Source organism: Equus quagga, chromosome 11 (genome assembly GCF_021613505.1).
Source record: "Equus quagga isolate Etosha38 chromosome 11, UCLA_HA_Equagga_1.0, whole genome shotgun sequence".
Lineage (NCBI taxonomy): Eukaryota > Metazoa > Chordata > Mammalia > Perissodactyla > Equidae > Equus > Equus quagga.
Genome location: NC_060277.1, coordinates 13,196,418 through 13,223,066, shown reverse-complemented (window position 1 = coordinate 13,223,066; position 26,649 = coordinate 13,196,418). Strand labels below are relative to the sequence as shown.

The window sequence follows — 26,649 nt, the reverse complement described above, 5'->3', positions numbered from 1 at the left end:
CAAGGCCCTGTGCTGTTATCTCAAGGTGGCAGGATAGCTGGCTGGACATATTTCAGGTAATGAGTCAGTTGACTTTAAACCGTTCAATGAGTTCAGAAAGTTGTACAACCATCACTTGTGATGGTAAATAAGACATTCTTTAGTTTTGCCTTATCAAGAGAAAGTCACTCTTTAACTAGACTCTCATTTGTTTCTCTGGGCACCAGCATTCATTTTCTTTAACTTGAAGTGAGCATAATCAATCAAGTTAATAAAAGCTTATAAGCTGTAGGCATGGATCATCCTATATCTGGTTCAAATATATAGAAACAATAGACAACCTTATATGAAAATAATACATGTAAAGTTATTTTAAAGTGAGCAGGAAAAATGAAAAAGTTTATTATGACATTTAAAAAATTTTTCCATCAAGGAGAGAAGCATATTAGAACATTTGCATAAGGTGGCATGGAGTGACAAGGAAAGTGGACATGCAGAGTGACAGTGACATTCTCTCATTCTACTCTGCCCCTTTTAATGAGGGCTTAAATGGAAGGAATACCGGGAAAGGAATATTGGGGCTCTACATTCATAATTGTCCATATATTTCACATTCATATAGTTTCACATATATTTTCATAGCGCATTCATTTTTTTGGAAGAAGGAAATAATTCACAGTGCTTGGGCACGTTAATTTTGTAAAGCCAAAGGTTATAGAGAAAATTCTGGCAACATCAACTACTTTTCTTACCAACACATAATCCCTTTCCATTCTATCAACCTGGCATTTTGGCGTGATGGGCACAATAAGAAAAGTGTTAGGCTGTTGGAGTGAAAGTGCTACTGTTAGTGGTACAATTTTCACTTAAACAACTCTTCAGGAAATGAGTAATCATGGATTGGTAAAGGCACCTACTACATTTTATGCTTTTGAATCCTGATTGGTCTTTTTTTAATCAACAAATTATCTATAATTTTCCTCCATTCCTACCAAATACAACAAAATTATTATGAGAAAGAAACCCTTGATGTTAAAATAAGTTTTGCTAATACATTCCAATACTGAAGACAAAAGGAAAGGAAAATTATTTTTAGGTGCTTTTAAGTCTGATACTAGTAACTAATCTAGTATAGAAACCTTGGATAATCATTTAATCTTTGTGCATCAATTTCTTCACCGTTAACATGATAGTAACAATATTTTCTCCATAAAATACCTCAAAGCAGAATTAAGCCATGTCCACAAATAATTGAATTAGAAACAGAGCACAAAAAAGGAGAAAAAAATTACACAAAATGTGAACTACTAATGTTGATTATCAAATCAAGTATTCTAGATCAAGTATTAAATTTTGAATAATATTGCAGCAAGTCCTAATATTTCTTAGAGGATGAAAGTGTTACAACCAAAGACACTACATGTGACTTCAATAGTATTAGAAAAATTTTGAAAATTGCTAATGGAGAATCAAATATATAGGTTAATTAGATTTGTTTCATAGAATTATCAGTTACAAAGGACAAAACATATCATTGTAACATCGAGTTAGAAAATTAGAACGCTAAATAACTTTAAAACTTGAAATTTCAGAAGAAAATTTGATTCTTTTTATGTCAATCATTGGACGTCAGAATATCTGTGATCACTAGATGTAGCAGTGTGGGAACATTGGTTACGTTCAGACTGACGTATGTTGAGTTAACATACTCTGAAAGGTGCTCTTTGGGATACATCTCTGAGACCAACTGTTTGATTCTTTCTTATAAAAGCAGGCTACCCAAAACATATTCCTTCAACAAACTGTTGAGCTTTTCCCTGCAAGTTCGTGTCTGGATAAATCACTATTTAAATAGTGCTTATAGAACACACATTGTGATCTTCACAGAAGACAAAAACACAATGCGGTCTATACAGAAACTGAAATACAGTGATGTCCGCTGCAATTGATACAATGTTGTAAGCCAATATGACTTTAATAAAATAATTTGAAAAAAAACAGTGACAACTGAAAATGAGTAAAATACCAGCTTCTAGAAAATAAAAAGCAGGACAGTTAGATTGCTAGCATTGGCCCTCGAGATGCCTGGTTGCATTTATGCTAAGAATGTTCTGGGTTCCTCAAGTTTCAGACAAATTTACTCTTTACTAACTTTACTCAGAACTTTAATCTTCTCACCCTTGACTCTTTAGAAACTCATCCATGCACACCCAAACCTTCAAATTCCATCCACAGGTCAATATATCCCACATGTATATCTTCAACCCAAATGTCTTTTCTAAACCTCACACCCAGATAGCCAACTGACACTTGATGTTTCTACGTGGATGTCCTACAAGTACCTCAAACTCAGCATGTGGTAAACCAGACTTATGATCTCATATCCTAAGCTTCTCCTTTTCTAGTGTCCCATCTCAGTGGTGTCACCAATCATTCAGTCGTATAAAACAGAAATCTTATTAAGTATCATATTTGTCAATTATGTCTTCTCTCCATTTCACCTGCAACCATCCTCGGCCAACATACCATAATGACTCACTTAGATACTATCAGTAGCATCTTAACCGTTCTTGAATTCCACTCTGCCTTTCTCTGACCCTTTGCTATAGCAGCCATTACAGAATGCCACCCTCTCCCCCTATACACTCAAACATGTATGAAATGCTTTCATGAATGTCCGTTGCCCTTAGGCTAAATACCAAACTCCTTAATATGGCTTACAGCAGGGGCTGTCAAACTTTTTCCGTAAAGCACCAGATCGTAAATATTTCAGTTTTGCAGGCCATTTGACCTCTGTTGTAACTAGTCAACCCAGCCTTTGTAGTACAGTAACTGCTGTAGACAATACATAACTGAATGAACGTGTCGGTGTTCTAATAAAATGTTATTTATAGACATGGAAATTTGAAGTTTATATATGTTCCAAGTGCCCCAAAATATTATTCTTTTGATTATTTTCAACCACTTAAAAATGTATAAACATTCTTATCTCACGTTCCAAATTCGGCCCATGGGACATAGTTTGTCTGCTCCTGGCCTGCAGGAGTTTGCCTCCACTTATCTTTGCCTGGCACCATTCTCCCTAACACTTTCCAAACGTCTGTAACACTGCCCACTTTCGCAAGGAATTTGAATGTGCTGAAACATCTATTAACCTCCTGCTCTCTCCCATTCGCAGTTTCTTCACTGGTTAAAATTCCGACTTCTCAGACTTCAGACCTCAGACCTCAGACCAAATGTTGCTCCTCAAGGAAGTTTTCCTCGATTCCCCAGCCTGGGTCATATGCTTCTGCACATACGCTCACAGCACTGTGCTCCTTTCTGTCAACATATTTCTCTCAGTCTTACAGGTATTCATTTATTTGTCTGACTTTTTTTCCTTAGTCTTCTTTGTCTCCTATTAGACTTCAATGAAGGCTGGAAGCCAATTTTTAGCTTGCCATTGTATTTTCTGTGTACAAATATGAAAAAGTATCAAGATATATTCTCAAGTGAGAAAAATATTACAGAAAAGTCTTGGAGGTACTCACAGGGGACTCTAGTTTTATCATAATTTTCATATATTTAAAAGGGCATTGTATTTGTATATTTCCTGTTGTGGCTGATAACGTAGGCTGATTCATTCAGGCTGGAAATGAAATATAAGAATTCCCAAATCCTCTTGTAGTTGGACTGGCTGCTGTGAAACAGTTACGGTAAGAAAGGTGTGGATAGAAGTCCCTGGCATGAGCTTTCCTTTCCAAATAGACAAAGCCTTGTCAGGAGATGGTTTTGAATCTCCATCTTGTTCCTGGAAAGAATACATACAAGATACCTGGAAGTGCAACAGCCAGCTTGCCACCTTTAGAACTAAAGACATAAGCCAACGATGGCAAAGCTGGAAGGGAGGAGGAGCCTGGATGCCTGACAACATCCTTAAGCAGTTTTACACCTTAGTCCTCCTCCCCTTGGGCACCTGGTTGCCTAAAATAAACTCCTTATTTGTTAAAATTACTTTACTCAGATTTTTGAGTTCCCAAAGAGGGAAACACACACCGACACGTAAGATTCACCTATTTAACTAAAAATTCATAGAATTCACAGAGTATAATGACAGTTTGATTAACAAGAAATGGGGCATCATTACTTGGTATCATAAGGCGTGCTAATGACTTCCTAAAATATCTATAGGCTACATCTTAAGACATCCTTATACCACAGAATAGTTTTTACATGATATTAAGTTGACTGTTGTCCTTCATTACTTACCATTGTGTACTATACATTACTATTTGCACATATTGTACTTTGACACTCTTAAACGAAGTGCCAGTGTCCTGAAGGCGAGGGCTATGCATGAAGACATGTTATGCTTTTTACACTTTCATATTCCAATGTCTTTCTGTTTAAATATGAGATGTACATTCTTTATTTTAAAGTTGCTTTTTCTCCGTACTTTTATAGCGCTAGATACATGTCTTATTTCACTCATCCCCACTGGATTTTATTTTATTTATTTTTATTTCAGCTTTATTGAGGTATAATTAGCATATAAAGCTAGAAGACATTTAAAGTGTACATCGTGGTGATTTGAGATGTATGTATATATATCCATACATACATACATTGTGAAAGGATTTCCCAATCTGGATTTTATCTTTCATTTGTATATCTGCCTCTAAGTTAACTCTGAAATTAGAGACTTGCATCATTTAGAATTTGCAGCACCAAGCATGGTGCCTGACAAAATTATCAACCAACCAAACTTTCAACCAGTTTGCTAAACATGGTAGGGACGCAAGAAATATTTTGAACAGTATTTTGGAGTCTTTAGTTGAGGAAAAGCACAAAAGAAATGTGCGGATGAAAGTAAGTTGCCTGAAGTATTTCCCCTGCTGTTTCTATTTATTCTGAGAAGTGATGAAAAGTTTACCAGCAAAAAATAAATGTTTGAGGTCTTAGCTTGGAGGTTACCCCAGAGTCATTTCTTCAAATTTACTTTTTTCCAGTATTAATTTGCACCTGCTACTGAGAAAGAGTTTGCAACAACAATTAAATATTAAACTTACTTTAGGGACTTGAAAATATTAAACACCAATTTTAAAACTGCAATCAAAGTGAACTTCACAAATTTTGACTTGGAAAATTCATCAAGATTTTCTTGTTTCTGTAGTGATCTCTATGATTTAATAAAAGTTGTGGCGGAATAAAATTACTTACAGACTTACCATAAAGGTCTTATCTGCTTTTCACTGTCTACTTTGCTATTAGTTGAAGAAATATTATTTCAATTAATAAAAATAATCAAATATAGGCTATTGTAAGTTAAGTTTTCTAAATACTATAGCTGTAACCTGATTTATTATACTAAATATATCATTATATTTAATTTGCATATTTGAGTTGTTTAATACGATCTGTTAACTTCTTCAAGAAAAGAATGCTTAGAGATATGACAGCAAAATTGGGAGTTCAGGTTAATTTTATAGGCAAAAATATAGAATTAAGTAGCTGATTTCTTGATTTATCTCTTTGATTTGATGTTTAAACAATTTTAATTTCTAGGAAAGTTTGTAATTTTTCATATCAAATCAAATGACTGTTACTTATCTTTAGATGTCACATGAAGCTACCTTCCAAAGGTATGACGCAGAAGTCATTGAAAACTGTATCATGCAAATATAAAATTGAAGATTATAATTCCTAATCTAAAAAGTTAGTGTAAAAATAAAGAAAATTAATGTTTTCAGCTATTTTATGATGTCATGTTAAATGATGTTGTGTTAAATGGCAGCTGAAGTCAAAGAGATGGATGGACAACCTAAAACTTTCTGACTTTGCCTGAGAAAAACCCAGGTGGTGCTTGTTGTTTACTTTCTTTTGTTTAGATCAAAACATGCAATAAATCTTAGCTGGATGCAAAATCAGAGTCTTTACAGAAAGATTAATGGAAAGTGGAATCCTTAAGCACAGATGGCTCCTGGCTACATATTTTATTTAGAGTATTTATTTGGAGCTTCTAAAGAGCTAATCCAGGTATAACACAATTGTTACATACCTATTCTAAGCTGTGCTTGAACAAAATAGTTTACATTTGTCCAAAAATGGATTCACACAGATCTCTCACTTCCTGGTGGTCATTCTTTGTAACTACAAACACGCCATTAAGAAAGCATTGATGCACCCCTCCAGGGAGCTATCTAATTACAAAAAAGAATCCGTATGTGAAAAGAGTATTGAGAATCAAATATGACTTTCTGAAATAAGGATAATCATTTTGTGCTTGGCAAAACATGCACAACAAGAGATATTGAAAGGGTTGGAGAAAAATTAGAAGATTAAAAACACAGAAGGGCTAATGAGTATATAGAAAAAAATGTACTTTTCGTGTTTACTTAAGCCACAAACACTTTAGTAGGTGTTTTCTACTAAAATAGCCAAGACAAAAATCACTTTGCTCATATGTCCCCTTAACTTTGGTAAGTTATGTTTTAAAATAGAAACAATATCACATGGACTACACACCAGACAAGGCTTGGAGGATCAAAATTGTTTGAAATAAAAAGTAAATAGCAATGATAATGTAAATCATTATTGTCACTATTAGCAGTATATTTTTTTTAATTCTAGCAGTGAATTCTTTATTCACATTGACTTTGAGAGTTTCTTTAAAGCAAAAGTATTGTATGCTGCTTTTGTGCACAGTAACTTTATCTTAAAAATATATAGTTTTATTTTGTCCCAAACTAAATTCCTTACATTCATTTCTACAGGATCTAGGTTCCAATATGTCGAAGTAACCTTGAATTGTATTACTTCCTTCTAAAATATTATCAAGTCCATGATATTGAATACCACAATAATCTTCCTTCCAAGGTTACACAAAATTGTTTTATATACATCGTACTGTATACATAAATATGGAGTTTATATAAATATCCTATTGAAAAACCTCCCTATAGTTTAGATAGATTTCAGCTGTTGTTTCTCGCTCAATTGTATGACTTGCACTATAGCATGGAAATAATTTCGTTAGTCCAGATTGAAAATTACAACTATCACCCAAACATTTCAGTAGTTATAAATTTATTATTTGTTTGTTCAGTTAGCTATTTTTAAATTAAATATAAATTGACAAATTTGACATTTCAAGTGTGTTTGCTTCATTTACATTAATCTGTAGATTTAAAATATACAATCTGGCTAATTATATTTTATTCTATGCATTGCAATACATTTTCCCAGTGTGTGCCTTATCTTTCCTTTTTGGATTTCTTTTCCCGATGTCTTCAATCCTGCTGTAACCAAAAATCATGTATACATGTATTCTCCTCAATTTTTCTAAATGTTTAAAATTTATCTTTTACCATAAAGTTTTAAAGATATCTTAAATTCTATTCTGAGAAAAAATGAGAATGGAATCTAAATGTTTTCCCTACATGGGAAATAAGCATGATTTCCCATTTATTTTCCTAATGATTGTAATGAGACATCTGTCATATAGTGTATTTTTCTACATGCAGGGCTCCATTTCTGAGATCATTATTATGCTTTTTCAGTGTGTTTTCCTGTACTCGGGATAATTACATATTATTTTAGTTAAAGTAATTCTATAATAAATAATTATATCTGATTAGGCAAGTCCCCACCTATTCACATTAAAACAAAAAAAACATTTTTCTCATCCTAAGCTTTTTACATTTCAATCGAAATTTTTGAAAATTTGTCATGTTCTGCTTTAAAATATTGTTGGTATTTTCTATTGGAATTTATATGTTACTTTAGAGGGAAATGATATCTTCCAGCTACAAAGAGGACATATCTCTTCATTGACTCAGGTCTTTCAAAATAGATTTTAAAAATATTTTATTATTTCTGCATAAAAATCATGTGCCTTTCTAGTTAAATTTATTCTTTGGTAACTTACAGATTTTGTTTCTGTTGTAAATTGGGCCCATTTAACTAATATATTAGTTATCACTGATGTTTAGAAATGCTATTGATTTTCGCAGGTTGATCTTGCTAAGCTTTCTTATTCATAGTTACATTTTGTTTGTAGATAAACTTGGAAGTTTTATGGAGACAGTCAATAACCTACAAATACAACAGTTTTGACTCTCCTTTTTCAATTCTTATACTCTTTCCCCATTGGTTACTATAGTATAATGTTAAAAGTGTGAATGACATTTTTAGTGTGTTCCTAACTTTTATGGAAATGCTTATGATGATAGAATTGTGCTTTCAGCTCTAAAATTCCTTTATTATCTTGTTCGTTAAGAAATTTATAATGAATTAATACTGTATTTTACTGCATACTTTTTATTTATGGAGATGGCTTAAATTTTTCCTGTAATCTTTTATTGTGATAGATTATTATCGATAGATTTTTTGAGTCCTTGCATGCTGAGATTAATCAAGTCATGATGTCTTCTGAAATGCTCAAATTACTAGTATTTAATTTAGGATTTTTTCATTTATATTGTAAAGTGGGATGTTCTTTTTAAAAAGTTTCCTTTTCTGTTTTCTTTATCATCACTGTATTATCATCATAGGTAAATTTCATGCTTAATTTGTTCTCTGAAGCCATTATCCCAAGATATTAAAAGCTGTCTGTGAAACAACTTTGTGTCATTTTGAGGGACAAAGTATTTGACCATGAATTAAATTGTCTTAATGATTACTAGTTCATTCAAATTTTCCATGTTTTGAGTAAATTTTGGTCATTTAGAAATTTTTAGAAATTGCCTATTTCATCTAAATTTTAAATTTATTCACAGGGAGATGAGTATAATATCCACCTATGATTTAAAAATTTTTATTTTATCTGTAAAGTACTTCATGTCCTTTTTCCATCTAAGATTTCTCATCTACATTCTCATCATTCTCTCTCTCTTTCGTCTTTCCTGTCTCCTCTTTCTCTTTCTCTCATTTTCTTCTCTTGTGTGACCAGTCTTGCTAGAGCTCGTAGATTTCATTAATCCTTTAAAAAATTCTCACTAATATTTGTCTGCTTAGATATCATTTTTGATTAAGTTGTCTGAAAAATCTCTCAATATTATTGGGATTTTTGTCAATTTCTCCATGTAATTCCTGGTCTAAATTTCATTTTAAAGCTTTTTATACATAAACACGTGTAATATTAAATAAATGCACATATGTAATGAATATTCATATATATTGCTTTTGTGTTGTTTTATTCAGTCAGAAAAATTTGTTTCTTTTAATGCTTGGATCCTCTCTTCTTGTCACCTCTCCCATAAACCATCTTATCAGTATAGTCTATATCATGACATATTTTCTCCATGCTCTTACAATCATCTTCAAACTCATATACATATGCATATTATGGCACTAAGTACTAACTACCCAACATGATCCATTCTCCTTCTTGCTTACACCCAGAATCCTTTGCAGTAATGTGTGCCAGGAACCTGCACCCTCGCCGGTGGTATGGGGATGGAAGTAATGCATGCTACTTGCCACACATTCCTTTCTCTTTCGGGCTGACTAGAATGCCACCAGTACACAAGCAGCCTTGGAATCTGTCTTGAAGATGGCAAAAGCTTCTCCAAATGATGACACAATCCCAATCAACACCAACTCCAACTTGCATGTTTATCTTATTAATTTTTTTCTTATGATTTAGAATTCGGGGTTGGATTTCAAACTGAGAGTTGTATTATTGTGATTTTTACTGTTTTTCTTTATTGTTTTCCTTGGGATTGTGGTTGTGTGATTCCTCGCCTTTACTCCACTATCATTCTGGGCCTCTCATCCAGTTTTTACTTTGGTAATTCTAGATGCCTACCCCTCAGTGTCACTTAGGGACATTCCTGAACAAGTCACCCATCCAGCAGTTGACTTGTCTCAGGTCTTGTATGAGAGGTTGAGTCCATATCCTCCATTTCTCCTTGGAGAAAACTCCCTCTGCAGTTTTCCATAAACTGTAGCCCCAGAGAACTTCTGGTAGTAAGTTTTTTCAGCTTCTTTTCTTGAATGGGAGCACCACTTCAGCACATGATTAATTACAGTGAGAGTTGCTTAAAAATCCCCTACTTACTGCAGTGCACCTCATTGCCTTAACCCTATGGGAGCACAACTCCTGGTCAGCTCTGCTGTTTAAACATTCAGAGACCAAGACTCACATACCTTCATTCCAGCTCATTGTTTTGTATTTCCTCTCTGTTTTTCATTCGTTTATATTCTTCCCCTTCATTTGCACTACGTATGTCTTTTTAATTTATCCATCTACTTTTTATCTTTCATTCTAAGGATTTGGAGAAAAGATGAGGCATCGAAGCATAGTTACATATTTCCATTTTCCCAGGAAAATGAGGGTTTAAAAAGCCATTTCTTGTCCACATAATTACTGAATCAGAATCTCTGGACATGGGACCTGACCAAAAATTTTTATTTGAACTCAATAAGAGATTTTAGTACACAATCAGATTTGCTAACATAAATTAGAATATGCCTCTACTAGAAGCTGAATAGACCAATCACCAGTAAGGAGATCGAAACAGCAATCAAAAACCTCCCAAAAAATAAAGGTCCAGGACGAGATGGCTTCCCTGGTGAATTCTACCAAACATTCAAAGACTTATTACCTATCCTTCTCAAACTCTTCCAAAAAATTGAAGAGGAGAGGAAGCTTCCTAACTAATTCTACAAAGCCAACATTATCCTGATACCAAAACCAGACGAGGACAACACAAAAAAAGAAAATTACAGGCCAATATCATTGATGAACACAGATGCAAAAATCCTCAACAAAATACTAGCAAATCAAATATAACAATATATTAAAAGATCATACATCATGCTCAAGTGGGTTTCATTCCAGGAATTCAGGGATGGTTCAACATCCGCAAATCTATCAACGTGATACACCACATTAAAAAACAAAGAATAAAAATCACATGATCATCTCAATAGATGCAGAGAAATCATTTGACAAGATACAGCATCCACTTATGATAAAAACTCTAAATAAAATGGATATAGAAGGAAAATACCTCAACATAATAAAGGCCATATATGACAAACCCACAGCCAAGATCATTCCCAATGAAGAAAAACTGAAAGCTATCCCTCTAAGAACAGGAACCAGACAAGGATGCCCACTGTCACCACTCTTATTTAACATAGTACTGGAAGTCCTAGCCAGAGCAATCAGGCAAGATAAAGAAATAAAAGAGATCCATATTGGAAAAGAAGAAATGAAAGTGTCACTCTTTGCAGATGACATGATTTTATATCTAGAAAACCCTAAATAATCCACTAAAAAAGCTTTTAGAAATAATAAATGAATACAGTCAAGTTGCAGGATACAAAATCAACATATAAAAATCACTTGTGGTTCTATACACTAACAGCAAAGTAGCAGAAAGAGAAATTAAGAATACAATCCTATTTACAATTGCAACAAAAAGAATAAAATACCTAGGAATAAACTTAACAAAAGAGGTGAAAAATCTGTACACCAAAAACTATAAAACATTGTTGAAAGAAATTGAACTGCAAAGAAATGGAAAGGTATTCCATGCTCTTGGATTGGAAGAATTAACATCGTTAAAATGTCCATACTTATATCCAAAATATGCAAAGAACTCAAACATCTCAACAACAAAAAAACCAACAACCCAATTAAAAAATGGGCAAAAGATCTGAACAGAGATTTCTCCAAAGAAGATATACAGATGGCCCACAGGTATATGAAAAAATGCTCAACATCATTAGCTATCGGGGAAATGCAAATCAAAATTACAATGAGATATCACCTCAGTCTGTTCACAATGGCTATATTACCAAGACAGGAAACAAGTGTTGGAGAGGATGTGGAGAGAAGGGAACCCTTGTACACTGCCGGTGGGAGTGCAAACTGGTGCAGCCACTGTGGAAAGCAGTATGCAGTTTCCTCAGAAAATTAAGAACAGATGTACCATATGATCCAGCTATTCCACTGCTGGGTATTTATCCAAAGAACTTGAAAACACAAATACATAAAGATACATGCACCCCTATGTTCATTGCAGCATTATTCACAATAACTAAGACTTGGAAATAACCTAGGTACCCATAAAGGGACGAATGGATAAAGAAGATGTGGTATATATACACCATGGAATACTACTCAGCCATAAGAAATGATGAAATCAGGCCATTTGTGAAAACATGGATGGACCTTGAGGGTATTAGGTTAAGTGAAATAAGTCAGAGGGAGAAAGTCAAATACTGTACGGTCTCACTCATAAGTGGAAGATAAAAACAACAAACAAACACATAGAAACAGAGACTGGATTGGTGGTTACCATAGAGGAAGAGGGAAATGGGGAGGGCAAAAGGGGTGGTTATGCTCACATGTGAAGTGATGGACTATAATTAGTTTTTGGGTGGTGAACATGATGTAATCTACACAGAATTAGAAATATATTATGATGTAAAACTGAAAGCTGTATCATGTTATAATCAAACGTTACTGCAATTAAAAAAAAAGAATATGCCTCTACTTTTATTCAAAGAAGAATATTCTAGATATTTAAATTCATAATTTGATACAAAATAGATAAATTTAACATTTCATTAATTGAAAAGATTAATATTAATTAACTATCTCCTTTTTTTATTCTGGTGAAAAAACATGTAAGATCTGCTCTCTTAAAAATGTTCCAAAGTACAGTATTGTCAGCTATAAGCACAATATTGTACAGCAGATTTCTAGGACTTTTTCATCTTGCATAACAGAAACATTATACCAATTGAACAGCAGCTTCCCATTTACCCCTCTCCCCAGCCACTGGCAATCACCATTCTACTTTCTGCTTCTATGAGTTTGACTATTTTAGACACCTCATGCAAGTGGCATCATGCGGTATTTGTCTTTCTGTGACGAGCTTATTTCACTTAACATATGTCCTCAAAGTTTATTCATGTTGCCCTATACTGCAAAATTTCCTTCTTTTTTAAGAATCAGTTACATTCCATTGTGTGAATATACTATTTTTTATTTATCCATTCATCTGTCAATACACGTTTAGATTGCTTCCACATTTGGTTACTGTGAATAATGAGAGACTGAGTATGGGGGTGCAAATACCTCTTTAAGATCCTTACTTCAATTCTTTTGGACAAATATCCAGAAGTGGGATTGCTGGATCATATAGTAATTCTATTTTTAATTTTTGAGAAACATTCATACTGTTTGCATAGAGGCTGCACCATTTTACATTCCCTCCAATAACACATAAGGGTTCCAATTTCTCCACATCCTCACCAATCTTTGCTGCTATTATTATTATTATTATTATTACCACCCAAACAGATGTGAGGTGATGTCTCGTGGCTTTGACTTGCATTTTGCTGTTGATTAATGACGTTGAGCATCTTTTCATATACTTGTTGACCATTTGCATGTCTTCTTTAGAGAAAAGTCCATTCAGATTCTTTGCCTATTTTTTTTAACCCATTGTCATTTTGCTATTGAGTTGTAGGAGTTCTTTATATATTTTGAATATGTGCTTTGTAACCATTTTTTCCCCTTTCCTCAGGTTGCCTTTTCACTCTGTTCATTGTTTCCTCTGCTGTACACCGGCTTTTTAGTTTCAAGTAGTCACATAAGTCAATTTTTATTTTTATGGTCTGAACTTTTGGTGTCATATCCAAGAAATTATTGCTGAGACCAATGCTATGAAGATTTTCCCCTATGTTTTCTCCAAGAAATTTTGAAGTTTCAGGTCTTACGTTAAAGTCACTAATCCGTTTTGAGTTGATTTTTGTGCACAGTGTAAGATAGGGATCCAATTTCAATCTTTTGCATGTGGAAACCCAGTTTTCCCAATACCATTTGTTAGAGACTATCTTTTTCCCAATGTGTCTTGGCACTTCTGTCAAAGATCAGTTAATCAATATGTGTGCTTATTGTCCTGTTCCACTGGTATCATCTGTCTTTATACCGTTACCATACTGTCTTAATTACTGTAGCTTGTAATATGTTTTGAAATTAGGAAAAGTGACGTCTCCGTATTTGTTCTTCTTTCTCAGGATTGTTTTGGCTACTCAGGGTCTTTTGTGGTTCTTTATAAATTTTATGATTGTTTTTCCTCTTTCTGCAAAAAATGCCAGTGGAATTTTGACAGGGATTGGGTTGAATCTGTAGATCACTTTGGGTAGTATGGACATTTTAACAATGCTAAGTCTTCTGATCCTTAACACGGATGTGTTTCTATGTATTTGTGTCTTCTTTAACTTGTTTCATCAATATTTTGTAGTTTTCAATGTACAAGTCTTTTGTCTCCTTAGTTAAGTTCATTCCTAAGTCTTTTATTATTTATGGTGCTATTCTAAATAAAATTATTTTCTTATTTTTGTTTTCAGATTGTTTATTGTTCATGTTTAGAAATGCAACTGATTTTTGTATGTTGATTTTATATCCTGCAACTTTACAGAATTAATTTATTAGTTCTAATAGTTCTTTGATTGAGTCATTATGATTTTCTACGTGTAAGATCATGTCATCTGCAAACAGGGATAATTTTACTTTTTCCTTTTTGATTTGGATGAGTTTCATATCTTTTCTTGCCTGATTTCTCTGGCTAGGACTTCCTGTACTATGTTGAATAGATAGTGAAAGTGGGGGGCCGCCCGGGGGCGCAGTGGTTAAGTGCGCACATTCTGCTTCTCAGCTGCCCTCGGTTCACTCGTTCGGATTCTGGGTGCGGACATGGCACCGCTTGGAAAAAGCCATGCTGCGGTAGGCGCCCCACATATAAAGTAGAGGAAGATGGGCATGGATGTTAGCTCAGGGCCAGTCTTCCTCAGCAAAAACAGGAAGATTGGCAGTAGTTAGCTCAGGGCTAATCTTCCTCAAAAAAAAAAAAAAAAAGTAGTGAAAGTGGCATACCTGACTTGTTCTTGATCTTCGATGAAAAGCTTTTGGTTTTTCACCATTGGCTATGATGTTAGCTGTAGGCTTTTCATGCATGAGTTTTGTTATGTTGAGATAATTTCCTCTATTCCTAGCTTATTAAGAGTTTTTATTCCGAGAGTGTGGAATTTTGTCAATGCCTTTTCTGCATCTTTTGAGATGATCATGTGATTTTTATCCTTCCTTTCATTAATGTGTGTATCACATTGATTGATTTTCCTACATTGAACCATCTTTGCATCCTCCAGGGCTAAATGTCCCTTGGTCATGGTACATGATCATTTTAATGTGCTGTTGAATTCAGTTATCTACTATTTTGTTAAGGATTTGCATTCATGTTCATCAGGGATATTGGTCTGTACTTTTCTTTTAGTTCCTTGTTTGGTTTTGGTATCAGGGTAATGATGGCTTCATAAAATGAGTTTGGAAGTGTTCCCTCTTCTTCAATTTTTTGAAACAGTTTGAGAAGAGTTGGCATTAATTCTCCTTTGGATGTTTGTTAGAATTGACCAGTGAAGCCATCTGGTCCTGGACTTTTCTCTGTTGGGAGGTTTTTGATTACTGATTCAATCTCCTTGACCATCACTGATCTGTTTAGATTTCATATTTCTTCATTGTTCAGTTGTATAATAGGTTGCATGTTTCTAGGAATTTATCTGTTTCTTCTAGGTTATGGAATCTGTGGCATATAACTGTTCGTAATAGTCTCCCAAGGTTCGTTTTATTTCTGTGGCATCAGTTGTAATGTCTCCTCTTCCAATTATGATTTTATTTATTTGACTCTTCACTCCTTTTTTTCTTAATCTAGCCAAAGCTATGTCAATTTTGTTGATTTTTAAGAAAAGCAACTCGTGGTCTTGTTGATTTTTCTATTCTCTATTTCATTTATTTCTGCTCTAATCTTTATTATTTCCTTCCTTTGCTAACTTTGGGCTTAATTTCTTCTTTTTCTAATTCCTTGAAGTGTAAAGTTAGGTTGTTCTTTTTTAATGTAGGTGTTTATTTCTATAACATTCCTCTTAGTACTGCTTTTGCTGCATCCCATGTTTTGGTATGTCGTGTTTTTATTTTCATTTGTCTAAGGAAATTTTATAACTTACCTTTTGATTTCTTATTTGACTTGTTTTTTTCAAGAATGTGTTATTTAATTTCTACATATTTGTGAACTTTCCCATTTAAGTGTGCATGATGTTATCACTACATCTGACGCTTTTTTAGTGGACATTCAATGAAATTTTAAAGAATTTCTCTATTTAATAAAAGTAGACATATTAAACTTTTAACCTAACAAAATTTCTTTTAAAATTGATTTCTTGAGGCTGGCCCCGTGACCAAGTGGTTAAGTTCGCGCGCTCCGCTGCAGGCGGCCCAGTGTTTCGTTGGTTCGAATCCTGGGCACGGACATGGCACTGCTCATCAAACCACGCTGAGGCAGCATCCCACTTGCCACAACTAGAAGGACCCACAACGAAGAATATACAACTATGTACTGGGGGCTTTGGGGAGAAAAAGGAGAAAAAAATAAAAAAATCAATAAAATTGATTTCTCTTTTAGTAAGAATTTGCTTAAATTGTGACTGTTCTGATATAGATCAGATGATACTGACCTCCTTTGAGGAAAGAAAACCTGATGTGACACCACCTCTTACAGGTCAAAGTGAAAGTCACTGCATATCAGGATTACACTTTTCTGTCAATATGTCCACCTACTGTCAGTCATATTCACTACCATGGGCCTCAAGTTTGGTTGGTTGTTTGGGAAAAAAAAATGATGAAATTAAATTCATAAAATTTCAAACCACCATTAATATTCTATCACAGTACTAAGAGTGATCATTGTCACTTTAAATGATAAAACGCTAATTAAATTTCCTCATGCAGTTCTTTGAAGCCTCACTTTCTGAAAGAAATGCTAGAAAAATATTTAAAATAATATTCATTGTGATTGCTTTTAATTTACTTCTTATGCAAACTCTTGTCTACACATACTTGTCATTAAAAATTAGAAAGAAAATGGTGCAATAATGTAAAAAGTCAGTATTAGTGAAATGAGAATATAACTTTTAAAAAATGCATCTTTTCCAAAATACTCCCTTCCACCACCATCATCTGTGACCATGAACTCGCTGGTGCTAGACTGACCATCTGATGTGGGATGATGGAAAGAGGATATCTGGAAGGATGGAAGAAAAGGGAGGAAATTCTTAAGCAGATACTTCCAGTGATTGAAGACTGAAAGGAACACCAAAGACTTTTAGTGGAAACCTGAATTGTTTTTAATTTTTGTATATATTCCATATGCACTTGTTTTGGAGGAAAATTTTTTAACTGAATTTCCTTAATAAAAAATGTGAATATTTATAATATTCCTGTGTGTTCCTCATTTTTGATATTTGTGTATTATTTTGGCAAAGGGATTATAACATTATTGTGTGATTAAGTTTCTTAATGGCATCAAATCATTTCAATTTAGATTGGTGTGTAAACATCCATTCCAGTCAACAGCTAGATCCTGTTAAACAAATCTAGAGTTTCTTTAAAATAAATTAATGTCTAGGTAAATCAACAGGAATGTCAATTGTCTTCACAACTAATTCATCCTTTGAATAATACAGCAACATTTCTTTGCCTATTGGACATTGAACGTAACTTGTAAGAATCTTCTTTCAAGGCAAAATATCCTAATTTACATATTATGCCAGAAAAACATATAATTGTGTATAGCACCAAAATAACTACCATCATCGATGATGATAAAAATAAAGTTTTAGATACAATAATACACTTCTAAAGTGAAACATAAATGCCTTAATGGGTTTGGAGTCCATGTTGCTTTTTTAAAAAATCAAGTGCTTATGTGAGCTGAGAAAAAAATCATGCTGTGCTCTTGAACTTCATTAAATAACAATTTTGTTTAATTTAAAATTAATTTCAAAGTTAGGAAATGATGACGTAAGGGTATGGTTTTTATACATTGCTACACTGACTAATGGGGACTCTCCACGCTTCCTTCATTTCTCTGAGTGATTCTTCTGTCAGCTTTCCCCTCCCACCGCTCTCTCATATTTCTTCAGACTCCCACACATGTTCATACAGGTTCACCAAAAGTCTTTTTCTTTTTAATAAAATAATGCCAATAAGTTGGAGTTTTTACCACTAAGTCCCTGTACATTGGTCAACAGTTCATGCAGATCTTCTCTTCAGGGTAAATGGAGAAATAAGCTCTATTTCTAACATTCAATATAGTAGGCATATTTCCTGCTTTCACTGGTTCACTAATGTGTTCATTTTGACAATAAATATTAGAGAATTTTGAGTAAGATATCATGTCCATAGAATGTACCGGATTAATTCAAAACTAGATGTATTACATTGGACTTACTATATTAACTTATGTTTTAGGGGATATTATTTGATGAGTCACATATCTGAATCCACATGACTCTGAGCCTAGTATAATGGGCAGGCCGGAACAATAAGATGCATTAGCAAGAGCACAGTGCTTGATTTACATCAGAGTTCTAAGTATGGCTGTGCTGCAAATTATAATAACTTTGAAATGTTTCTGGACTATTCCCGTTTTATTTACCTTTAAGATGAGAATGTTGGACTATAGTTTATCCCTAAGTTCCTCCTAGCTATAAGATTTGTTTAGAAATTTACTATATCTGAACACAACAGAATGGTAAGCTATCACTGAGAGATTTTAGGTATTATTTTCATCTTAAATCTTTGGTTTCTATGGCTATTCCTAATAAGATTTACCTTGGGATATTTCTAAAATGTAGACTTTTCACTACAGACTCATGGAATCGAAATAGCACGTGCATTTTTAAAAGGTTTTCACTATTTCTGACATAGCTACTCATTTTTTTGCTGTTTCATAATACAATTTAGAATTTTATGATAGGAAATAAGTTCTTTTTTCTTTTCTCAAAAGCATACAAGGGCATATGAAAGCTATAGTTTTGGGAGCCTGAAAAAGAAATAATATATTACTTTGTCGCAAGTAACTGAATAGGAAATAGGCACATCAGTGTGTTTTCCCACTTCATTATACAAAATTACCTTTTTCCTTTAGGGAAGCTGGAACCTTCACTTCTTTCCCCTTAATAGGCTCTGGAAAGAAACATGGAGCATTTATTTGAAACCAAGATAAAAAGATTTGAGAACACATATAATGGAATTAGTAAGCTAACAGCAAGGTGAACCTGGGTGGAAATGATATGATGTTTTCTTTCAAAAACAATTTTAATCATACAGAGACAATGAAACAACAGTGTAGAGTACCACAAGCCATCCTCTGATCGTTTTTATTTAAAATAAATGTAAATTGTGAATGAGTTACAGTCTATTTGTCCACTTAAGAGGATGGGCATTTGGATGGATAAGAACTTATTTTATCTATAATTTTTTTTAAAACATGTCTTCAGTATCTAAAGTCTCCCCAAACTGTATAATCAGTACTAACCTAGTTTATTTCTTTCAGTCTATGTTTTTTCAAAAAACAAACAATCAAATGGAAAACCCTGCATATATCATGTAAATGCTTTAGTTATCAGACTCTAGTCAAGCAAATTTCAAGAATAAGGCTAAAATAAAATATGAGAGAGAATTTCTCTATTAACTCTCAACATCTTAAAAGTACTTGTTAAAGTAAATCAAGTAAAACTTCATTTATTCTACCAGCTTCAAATACAAAATTATTCTGATCATATCGTGGGTTCCAGACGTATATGTGGTCAATGTCTTGAACAACATTATGCTTCCTCATCAGCCCACGTAAAAAACAAGCCAGTTTTCTGCCTCCTCTGCAACATTAAATTTCAGTACCCATTATACTGACAAAAATGACTTTTAATGCAGTGAAAAAGGAAGGAAAGAAAGAAATCTATCCTTCCAGCTCTTTGTTCTATTCTCACCTTATGGTTTGGGGGGCGATGTGGAGACTATGATGATGACATTTGTAAATGGATGCACCACTCACACAATAGCTTAGATTTAACAGAGTCCAGGTGACTTTAGATGGTGTCAAGAATATATTTAGGGGTTCTATTGAAAAGACTGAGTCCCTCAAAGCAAGATTTTCTTGATATATAAGCTACAGCCTTAAATATGTTTGTGGAGCTTTTAAAAATGGCTTTGGTGGCAAAGAAATGTCTTTATCACCATTTATTGGGCTAAGTATAAATACAGCTGATTTTTTCCTATACTTCAGCATGTGAAGATGAAATCAAGAGCCATGGATTGAATAAACACACTAAGAAGCTTCATTAACTTTTTTTCAAGCTGATGGGGGAAATTTACTGCTTTACATTTCCTGGCTAACCCAAAAGAATTAATGTATTGTGAAATGAGAAGTGGTGGTGAAGACAGATTCCTACTGGGGTGGGAGAGTGCAATGCCTGGAACTTCAGAATTCAAGATTCAGCATGTTGATTTAAAAGGGTGAGTGCATATGTTTGTGTGAGATTAAACTAGTAATAAAATACAAGACCTAGAAAGAGGATCCACAAGACTACTTTGATTTGAGTGGAGAAAGAAGGACGAGTAGAATAACAGATATACGTCTATGGGGTATTTGAAGGTCATAAACCCATCATCTTAAATTTGGAGAAAAGTGTCAGAAAATAGAAGTGATTTTTATTTCCAAGTTTACTAATGGGAAGATGCCTCTGCTCCAAAGCTGGATCCTCTCCTACACTGACTTTTCTGCAGCTCATTTCTGCTCAACGTCCTTTTGGACTTCGAGGTTTTGACCTGATTTAAGAAGTCCTCAGTCTGCTCTTAGCAGTCTCGAACTACCTAAGGAAGTGAGTGGGATATCAGATCTGACAAAAAATGTGAAAGACATTGTTATATGGAAATTCTGTACTTTAGTTTTAAGAAGGATAGATACATCATTGATTTAAGGCAATTTAAGGCAACTTATGGCATGTTTCAACTCATCTGTCTTGTTTTCCAGAAGCAAAGCATTGGAGAACACATTTTTCGTGTTGTTTTTACAAATATGATAGTTTCTTTGCATTTGTCCAAGAATCTACAGGAAGACTTGTGAATCTTGATTATCACGATCTAGAAAGTATTTAAAGCTGCTAGGATATAAATTGCAACTCATAAAGTAATCTGGGCAAGGAGGTTGTGATGGAGAAAAAATTTCAAAGGAATTGGAAGATGGTTTTAAGTTTTCCATTTCCCTACACTGCCTTCAGAGACAAAGGGAGTAATAAACTAGGGTGAGTGTCCACGAGGAAGTATAGATCGTTGGAGATCAGTTTCAAAGTCCTCAGACAGCTTGCCCTATCCTTAGCTCTAGCTTTTGTCTGATGAATGGGAATGGCCCAAAAAAGTGTGTGGAAGACAAGTAGAAGTTGGGAGAACATCGTGTGCATCATCCTGAGCATCAGAATATAAAAGAAGATAAACTCTGCTGAGAATACTCTGGCATATACAGGCTTGGGTAACAAAACTTGTCAGTAAGTCTAACATCCATCATACTACTCCAATACCAGAGGAACTCAAGGGTGCTACTCTTGCATTCTCAGTACAGGAGAAAGCAACTAATCTCATTGTCGTCTTGTTTGGGTTTGGTTTGCAGTTCTTTGGTCCGAGGTGAAACTTGCATCCTCAGTTAAGTCACATGGGCTTAAGAATCAAGGGGAAATAAGATAAGGGTAGATGCCAGAAGGAATATCACCAATAACAGGAGTGACTAATAGGGTTGTCTGGTTTCTGGGTGGTCATGGCCACATAAGCAGAGCTCTGCCCTCCAATATGTTGAGAGGACTTAGGTGAGTCCACTAGTCCAGGAAAGTCAGTAGCTGAATGAGCAGCAAAAGCCAGCAAGACGTGTCTTTCTTCTGTTCTTTTTCTTTGGAGCAATCATCCCTAGACCCCACAATACCTCCTTAAATAAAGACACAGGCTTAATGATGTTTCTCTAAATGCGTAACTTACTCATGCTTATCACATCCTCCATAAATGGGGCCCTAAATGATTTCTGTGTAATATCCTCATTTTAGAATTGTAGCATTGTTTTAATATGGTTTCTAACGTGTATATTCTAGTGGAATCTATGAGAGACCAGCAAATGTAGGCAACTTCTTAGCTGCTTATTAGAAATAATTCACAAAATACAATGACTCCAATGCAGTAAGTGGCTTATTAGTAACTGGAATGGCTGCATTCTCATTCTGCCACAGCTCAGCAGCAGGCTTCAAAGAGCCTCTCCAGAAACAATAACTGCAGAGATTCCTAAAGTTTTTGAAATCTTACAGGTAATACTGTATTTTAAAAAAAATTTTGCAATGGTAAATTATATTCAGAAAACAAAGGAAAGATGGCAATAGAATTCTTCTAAAATAGTATCCAACTTATATATAACAAACACACTTGAGGGCATTAATGCAGTTTGAATAAAATAAGAGGTGCATTTTAAATAGTTCTAAATCAATAATCATGTGCAATAAATCTTTAGACATAATTTTCCAGTGACTGTGGAGACATCTTGTAAATAGTAGAGGATTTAGCATTGAGGCAAAAGTGTTCACTAAGAAATTGCCTGCAATTGTAGATTAATAACAACAACACAATAGTAGAAATGACAGGAGCCTACCTAGTGAAGTGGTCAGTGCCTATTTAAATCCACAGATAATATTCTCCAGGACAGATTTTTACAACTACCATTTCCAACTAGTTTAGGCTTTGGCACAAGTGAAGTCCTTAAGTAGCATAGTTTAAATGTTTGATAATCACCTTGCCTGAAAGGTAGTTTTGGAGGTAAGCCCCAACCTTTCTTTTGAGCAGCTTTTATAGTGAACAATAATATATGGTCCAAATATTCCTTTGAAATAAGTGTGGACCAAAATAGATGGTGTATTTCATACTCCATTGGAAGGAGAGAAGCTTTAGATTTTGCAAACTGTGATACGTATATTATATATGTGAATTTTCCTCATAGTGTGTTACAATGACACCTTTCGTTCTCACACAATCAAGGACAACGTTTTGTTAATTATCAAGTAAAATGAGAGTGGAAGATGAGAACTGTTTCCCAAAGTACAGGTAATCACTGGAAAAAAATCGACTAAACTCCTCTGTGGGAATTAAGGGGAGTCGCCTCACTAACAGAAGGATTCAGACTGTTTTTCTATACTGCATAGCCAATGTGTCTATGTCAAACAGATTTTTCAAATTATGTAAGGAGCTCTACACTCAAAGCAAAGGGGCTTTGAAGATACGAACACAAGAAGAACCCTATTTTACAGGGCAAGATTTATCTGTGTTAAAGTGAAAAGATGAAATTTAAAATCCTACAGACTCCGCTTTGATTCCTGCCTTCGCCTCTTACCCACAGCATGACACTGAGTAATTCACATTATCTATACCTCAGCTTCCTCATTTATAAAAATTGCGATATCAAGCACAACTTGCTGAAACAAAGTGTGTAAAGTAGCTACCAATGTGCCTAGTAATGAGTAGATGCCCTGCTCCCGGTACTGCTCGTAAACAACTCTCACACCTTTGCCTGACTAACTCCTCATCCTTCTTACTCTATTGTAATATAACTTCTTCAGGAAAGCCTTCTTGGACTCCCCAGACTTGATTACGACCTCCAATTACACTTTCTTTTAGAGCCCTATATATCCCCTCCATGATTCTTATAATTTTAGTTAATTATGTAGCTAGTACCGTAAATTCTGCAAGGGCATAAACCATGCCTTTCTTGTATTCCTAGTGTCTAGTGAGTACATATTCTGATTGCTATATGTTAGATGCACAAAAAACAATAAATAATAAAATGTAATATAATATAATAAAATATAATAAATAAATAAAATTGAAGGTGGTACTGATCAATCTACATAAAAATTTCAGGTGAATAACACCAGATCTTGATGCTTAAATAGGTGACATTTCAATTAATTAATTAAAAACAATGAGAGAAAGATAAATGATAGATGGTAGATAGATTAGATTATCAATATTGTAAGTACAGGAATCCAGAAGAGGAGGTTTCAGTGAAGGTGGAAGTAGGTAAAGAAGACTTGATGCTTTATATGGACATTATTCTTAGAAAGCGACCTGGGATTTGGAGGGACAGAGAGGAAAGTCTCTCCATTCGGGAGACTGCAATCACAATATTTAAATAAGAATGCCATCCTTTCATATCAGTAAGAAGTCTGACTAGACTAAAGCAGACAGAACATGACTAAGAGTCTTTGAAAACACCAGAATTCAGAACTGCAACTTCCAAGGCTTCCTCCCTATTCCTAGCTTTGCATCTTTCTTTCTCCAATGATTAGCAAGTGCTTGGAAGGATTATGCACTCAATATATATTTTATGAATAGATAGAAAGGACAAAACCATGTCCTTTCTATAGTGTTTCCTTGCCTCCTAATTTTTTTCCTAACCCTTTTCATTCTTTAAGGAAAATCATTTTCCTCTCTCTCTTTTTTTTTCTTTCTTTTGGAAATTGTAATCAGAGTACTTTTTAGTACATGATGAACTGGAAGAAAGTATTTGAGGTACAAATAATTAAATACAAGTTTTCAAATATATGAATGTGACATGTGCAATTTTGGCCCAAACATCTGCAAAGGAGGTGACTCTAATGTACTATGGAACCATTCATATATTTTTGCTAATAAATTTCTAGTGTTATGTTAAATTTACTCTATTACCTTTATCCTTCAGAACTGAAAAAGTCTTCTCAGATTTTTCTTTTCTAATTTCTGCAAGAAGAATCAAGGAGAGAAAAGGTTACAAGGAATAATAGAGAAAAAAATGGCAAGTTTCTTCACGTGTTTTGTTTACAGAGGCTTAAAGAATCAGAGGGTGTTTGAGGTGATATTCAAGACACAGATATATACTGGGGTAAGTTGCCTATAAGGCATTGAGCTAAATATGTAGAAGATAGAGAATAAGCCCACAAATTATTATCACAACGGGCAGGCTATGATAGACACAAAAGAAGGTAGAAATAAAATGTTATGTGCTTTGGAGGAAAAAGATCTGACAATAGTAACAGCTTACACTGTCTACTTGCTCTGTGTCCCAGGGAATGTTCTCTATTGTGCTGTTATGCAACTTTCACAACAATCCTATAAGGAAGGTAGGTCCCGTTATTATTCCTGCTTTTCACACAAAGAGAATAAGTAACTTTCCCGAGGTCATGTAGCTCTTAAAAAGGAGACTAGGGATTTGAACTGATGTCTCTCTGAACTCAACCACACAGGTACTAGCTCTGACAGCTGAATGATGGGATCAGGAAAGTCTTTGGCAGGTGGTACTGAGGGGACCTTGAAAAACGGAAAGCAATTGGACCAACAGAGATGAAGTGGAAAGGAAGACACATTTTAGAAGGACAGGAAAGAGAATGAGGAGGCCTGGGCTGGGCAATCTGTCATTTTGGCTGTCTGAGTCACTAGTAGCCAACAGAATACAGTAGAAGTGATGCTGTGTGACTTCCTAGGCTAAATCAAGAAGGGTCAAGTAGTTTTCACCAACTTATCTAGGGAGACTAGCTCTGGGAAAGCAGGATGCCATGTAAATGCTCCAGTTGACACCCACAGGCTGGTGAGGATATGTAAAGGCAGTCCAGTCAACAGCCCCAGCTCATCACCCAGCCAACAGCTAGCATCAACTGCCGGCATCTAAGTGCGCAATCTTGGACATCCAGGAGTAGGTTACTTTAGATGACTACAGCCCAAGCCTACACCTGACTGCAATCACATGAGATACGCAAGTGAAAACTGCCCATTGGATCCCTCCTGAATTCCTGACCCTCTAAATCAGAAGCAAAGTAAAATCAGATGTTGTTTTATACCACTAAGTGTTGGAGTAGTGTGTACACATTAACAGTACGTGACACAGTCAGCTAATAAACAGAAAATATTGCGCTATATGTAATATACGTTCTCCAGTAGAGCTGTATAGATAACGGAGAAATGATGAATTCTACTTTTAAAATTGGGAAGATTTTCACTGAGAGGATGCCGTTTATGTTTAGGCTCCTAAGTTGACTAGAATTTCACTAGTCAGGAAATGCCAATTTAACAGTATAACAAGGTGTAGGATATAAATCATATTTTTAAAAAGCTGAGGATCAGATAAAAAAAAGAATTCCTGGCATTCTTACTTAGTTTACAGAAGGACAATCTGCCATCAATTGAGATATAAAATGTAGGGAGCAGAGGTCCTTGGAGGAAGATGTTATCTTTGTTTTGAATGTATTGTGCTTTGTACTTCAACAAGGCACCCAAAAAGGAAATATCTAGCAGGCAGTTGGAAAAACAGGTGAAGTGCAGATTATATGCAAGTGCTGCAGAAGCAAAGCAACGTGCAGTCTCATTTATAAATGGAAACGATCAATACAACCAATAACATGATTATTTAAATGCCCCAAAGTTTATTTGCTTTGTTCACACAGATTGACTTGATTTAGTGAATAAACTAAGTATACAAAAGCAAAATAAATCAGAAAGTTAAAAATTCTTTTCTCAATAATACATGCAAATTAGATAATGCAAACCTAGATAATGCTTACCTGTGTGTTTCAAAATCAATCTCACATAATTTACCTATGTTGATATCTCATTCAATATTGGTGGTAATAACGCTAATTTTATAAATTTTGACGAGCCATTGCCAGATGTTTAAAATTGAGCAACACACACAGACTGTGATAAAAATAGCTATGCAAGTCAAGTTTTAAATAATTTATCTGGATAAAAACTATTCATTTTAAGAGAAAAATATTCAATTT

General features: G+C 34.4%; 1 protein-coding gene across 1 annotated transcript in view; it reads right to left on the bottom strand.

Annotated features, from left to right (window-relative positions):
* TRDN (triadin) overlaps positions 1-26,649 on the bottom strand; it is a 390,616-nt gene that overhangs the window by 80,690 nt on the left and 283,277 nt on the right. Inside the window, exons 22-23 of the mRNA XM_046675186.1 lie at positions 24,566-24,616; positions 18,950-19,000 (exon numbers count right to left, since the gene is read on the bottom strand). Of these exons, the coding sequence (XP_046531142.1) occupies positions 18,950-19,000; positions 24,566-24,616 (102 nt within the window). The remainder of the gene's footprint in view (positions 1-18,949; positions 19,001-24,565; positions 24,617-26,649) is intronic.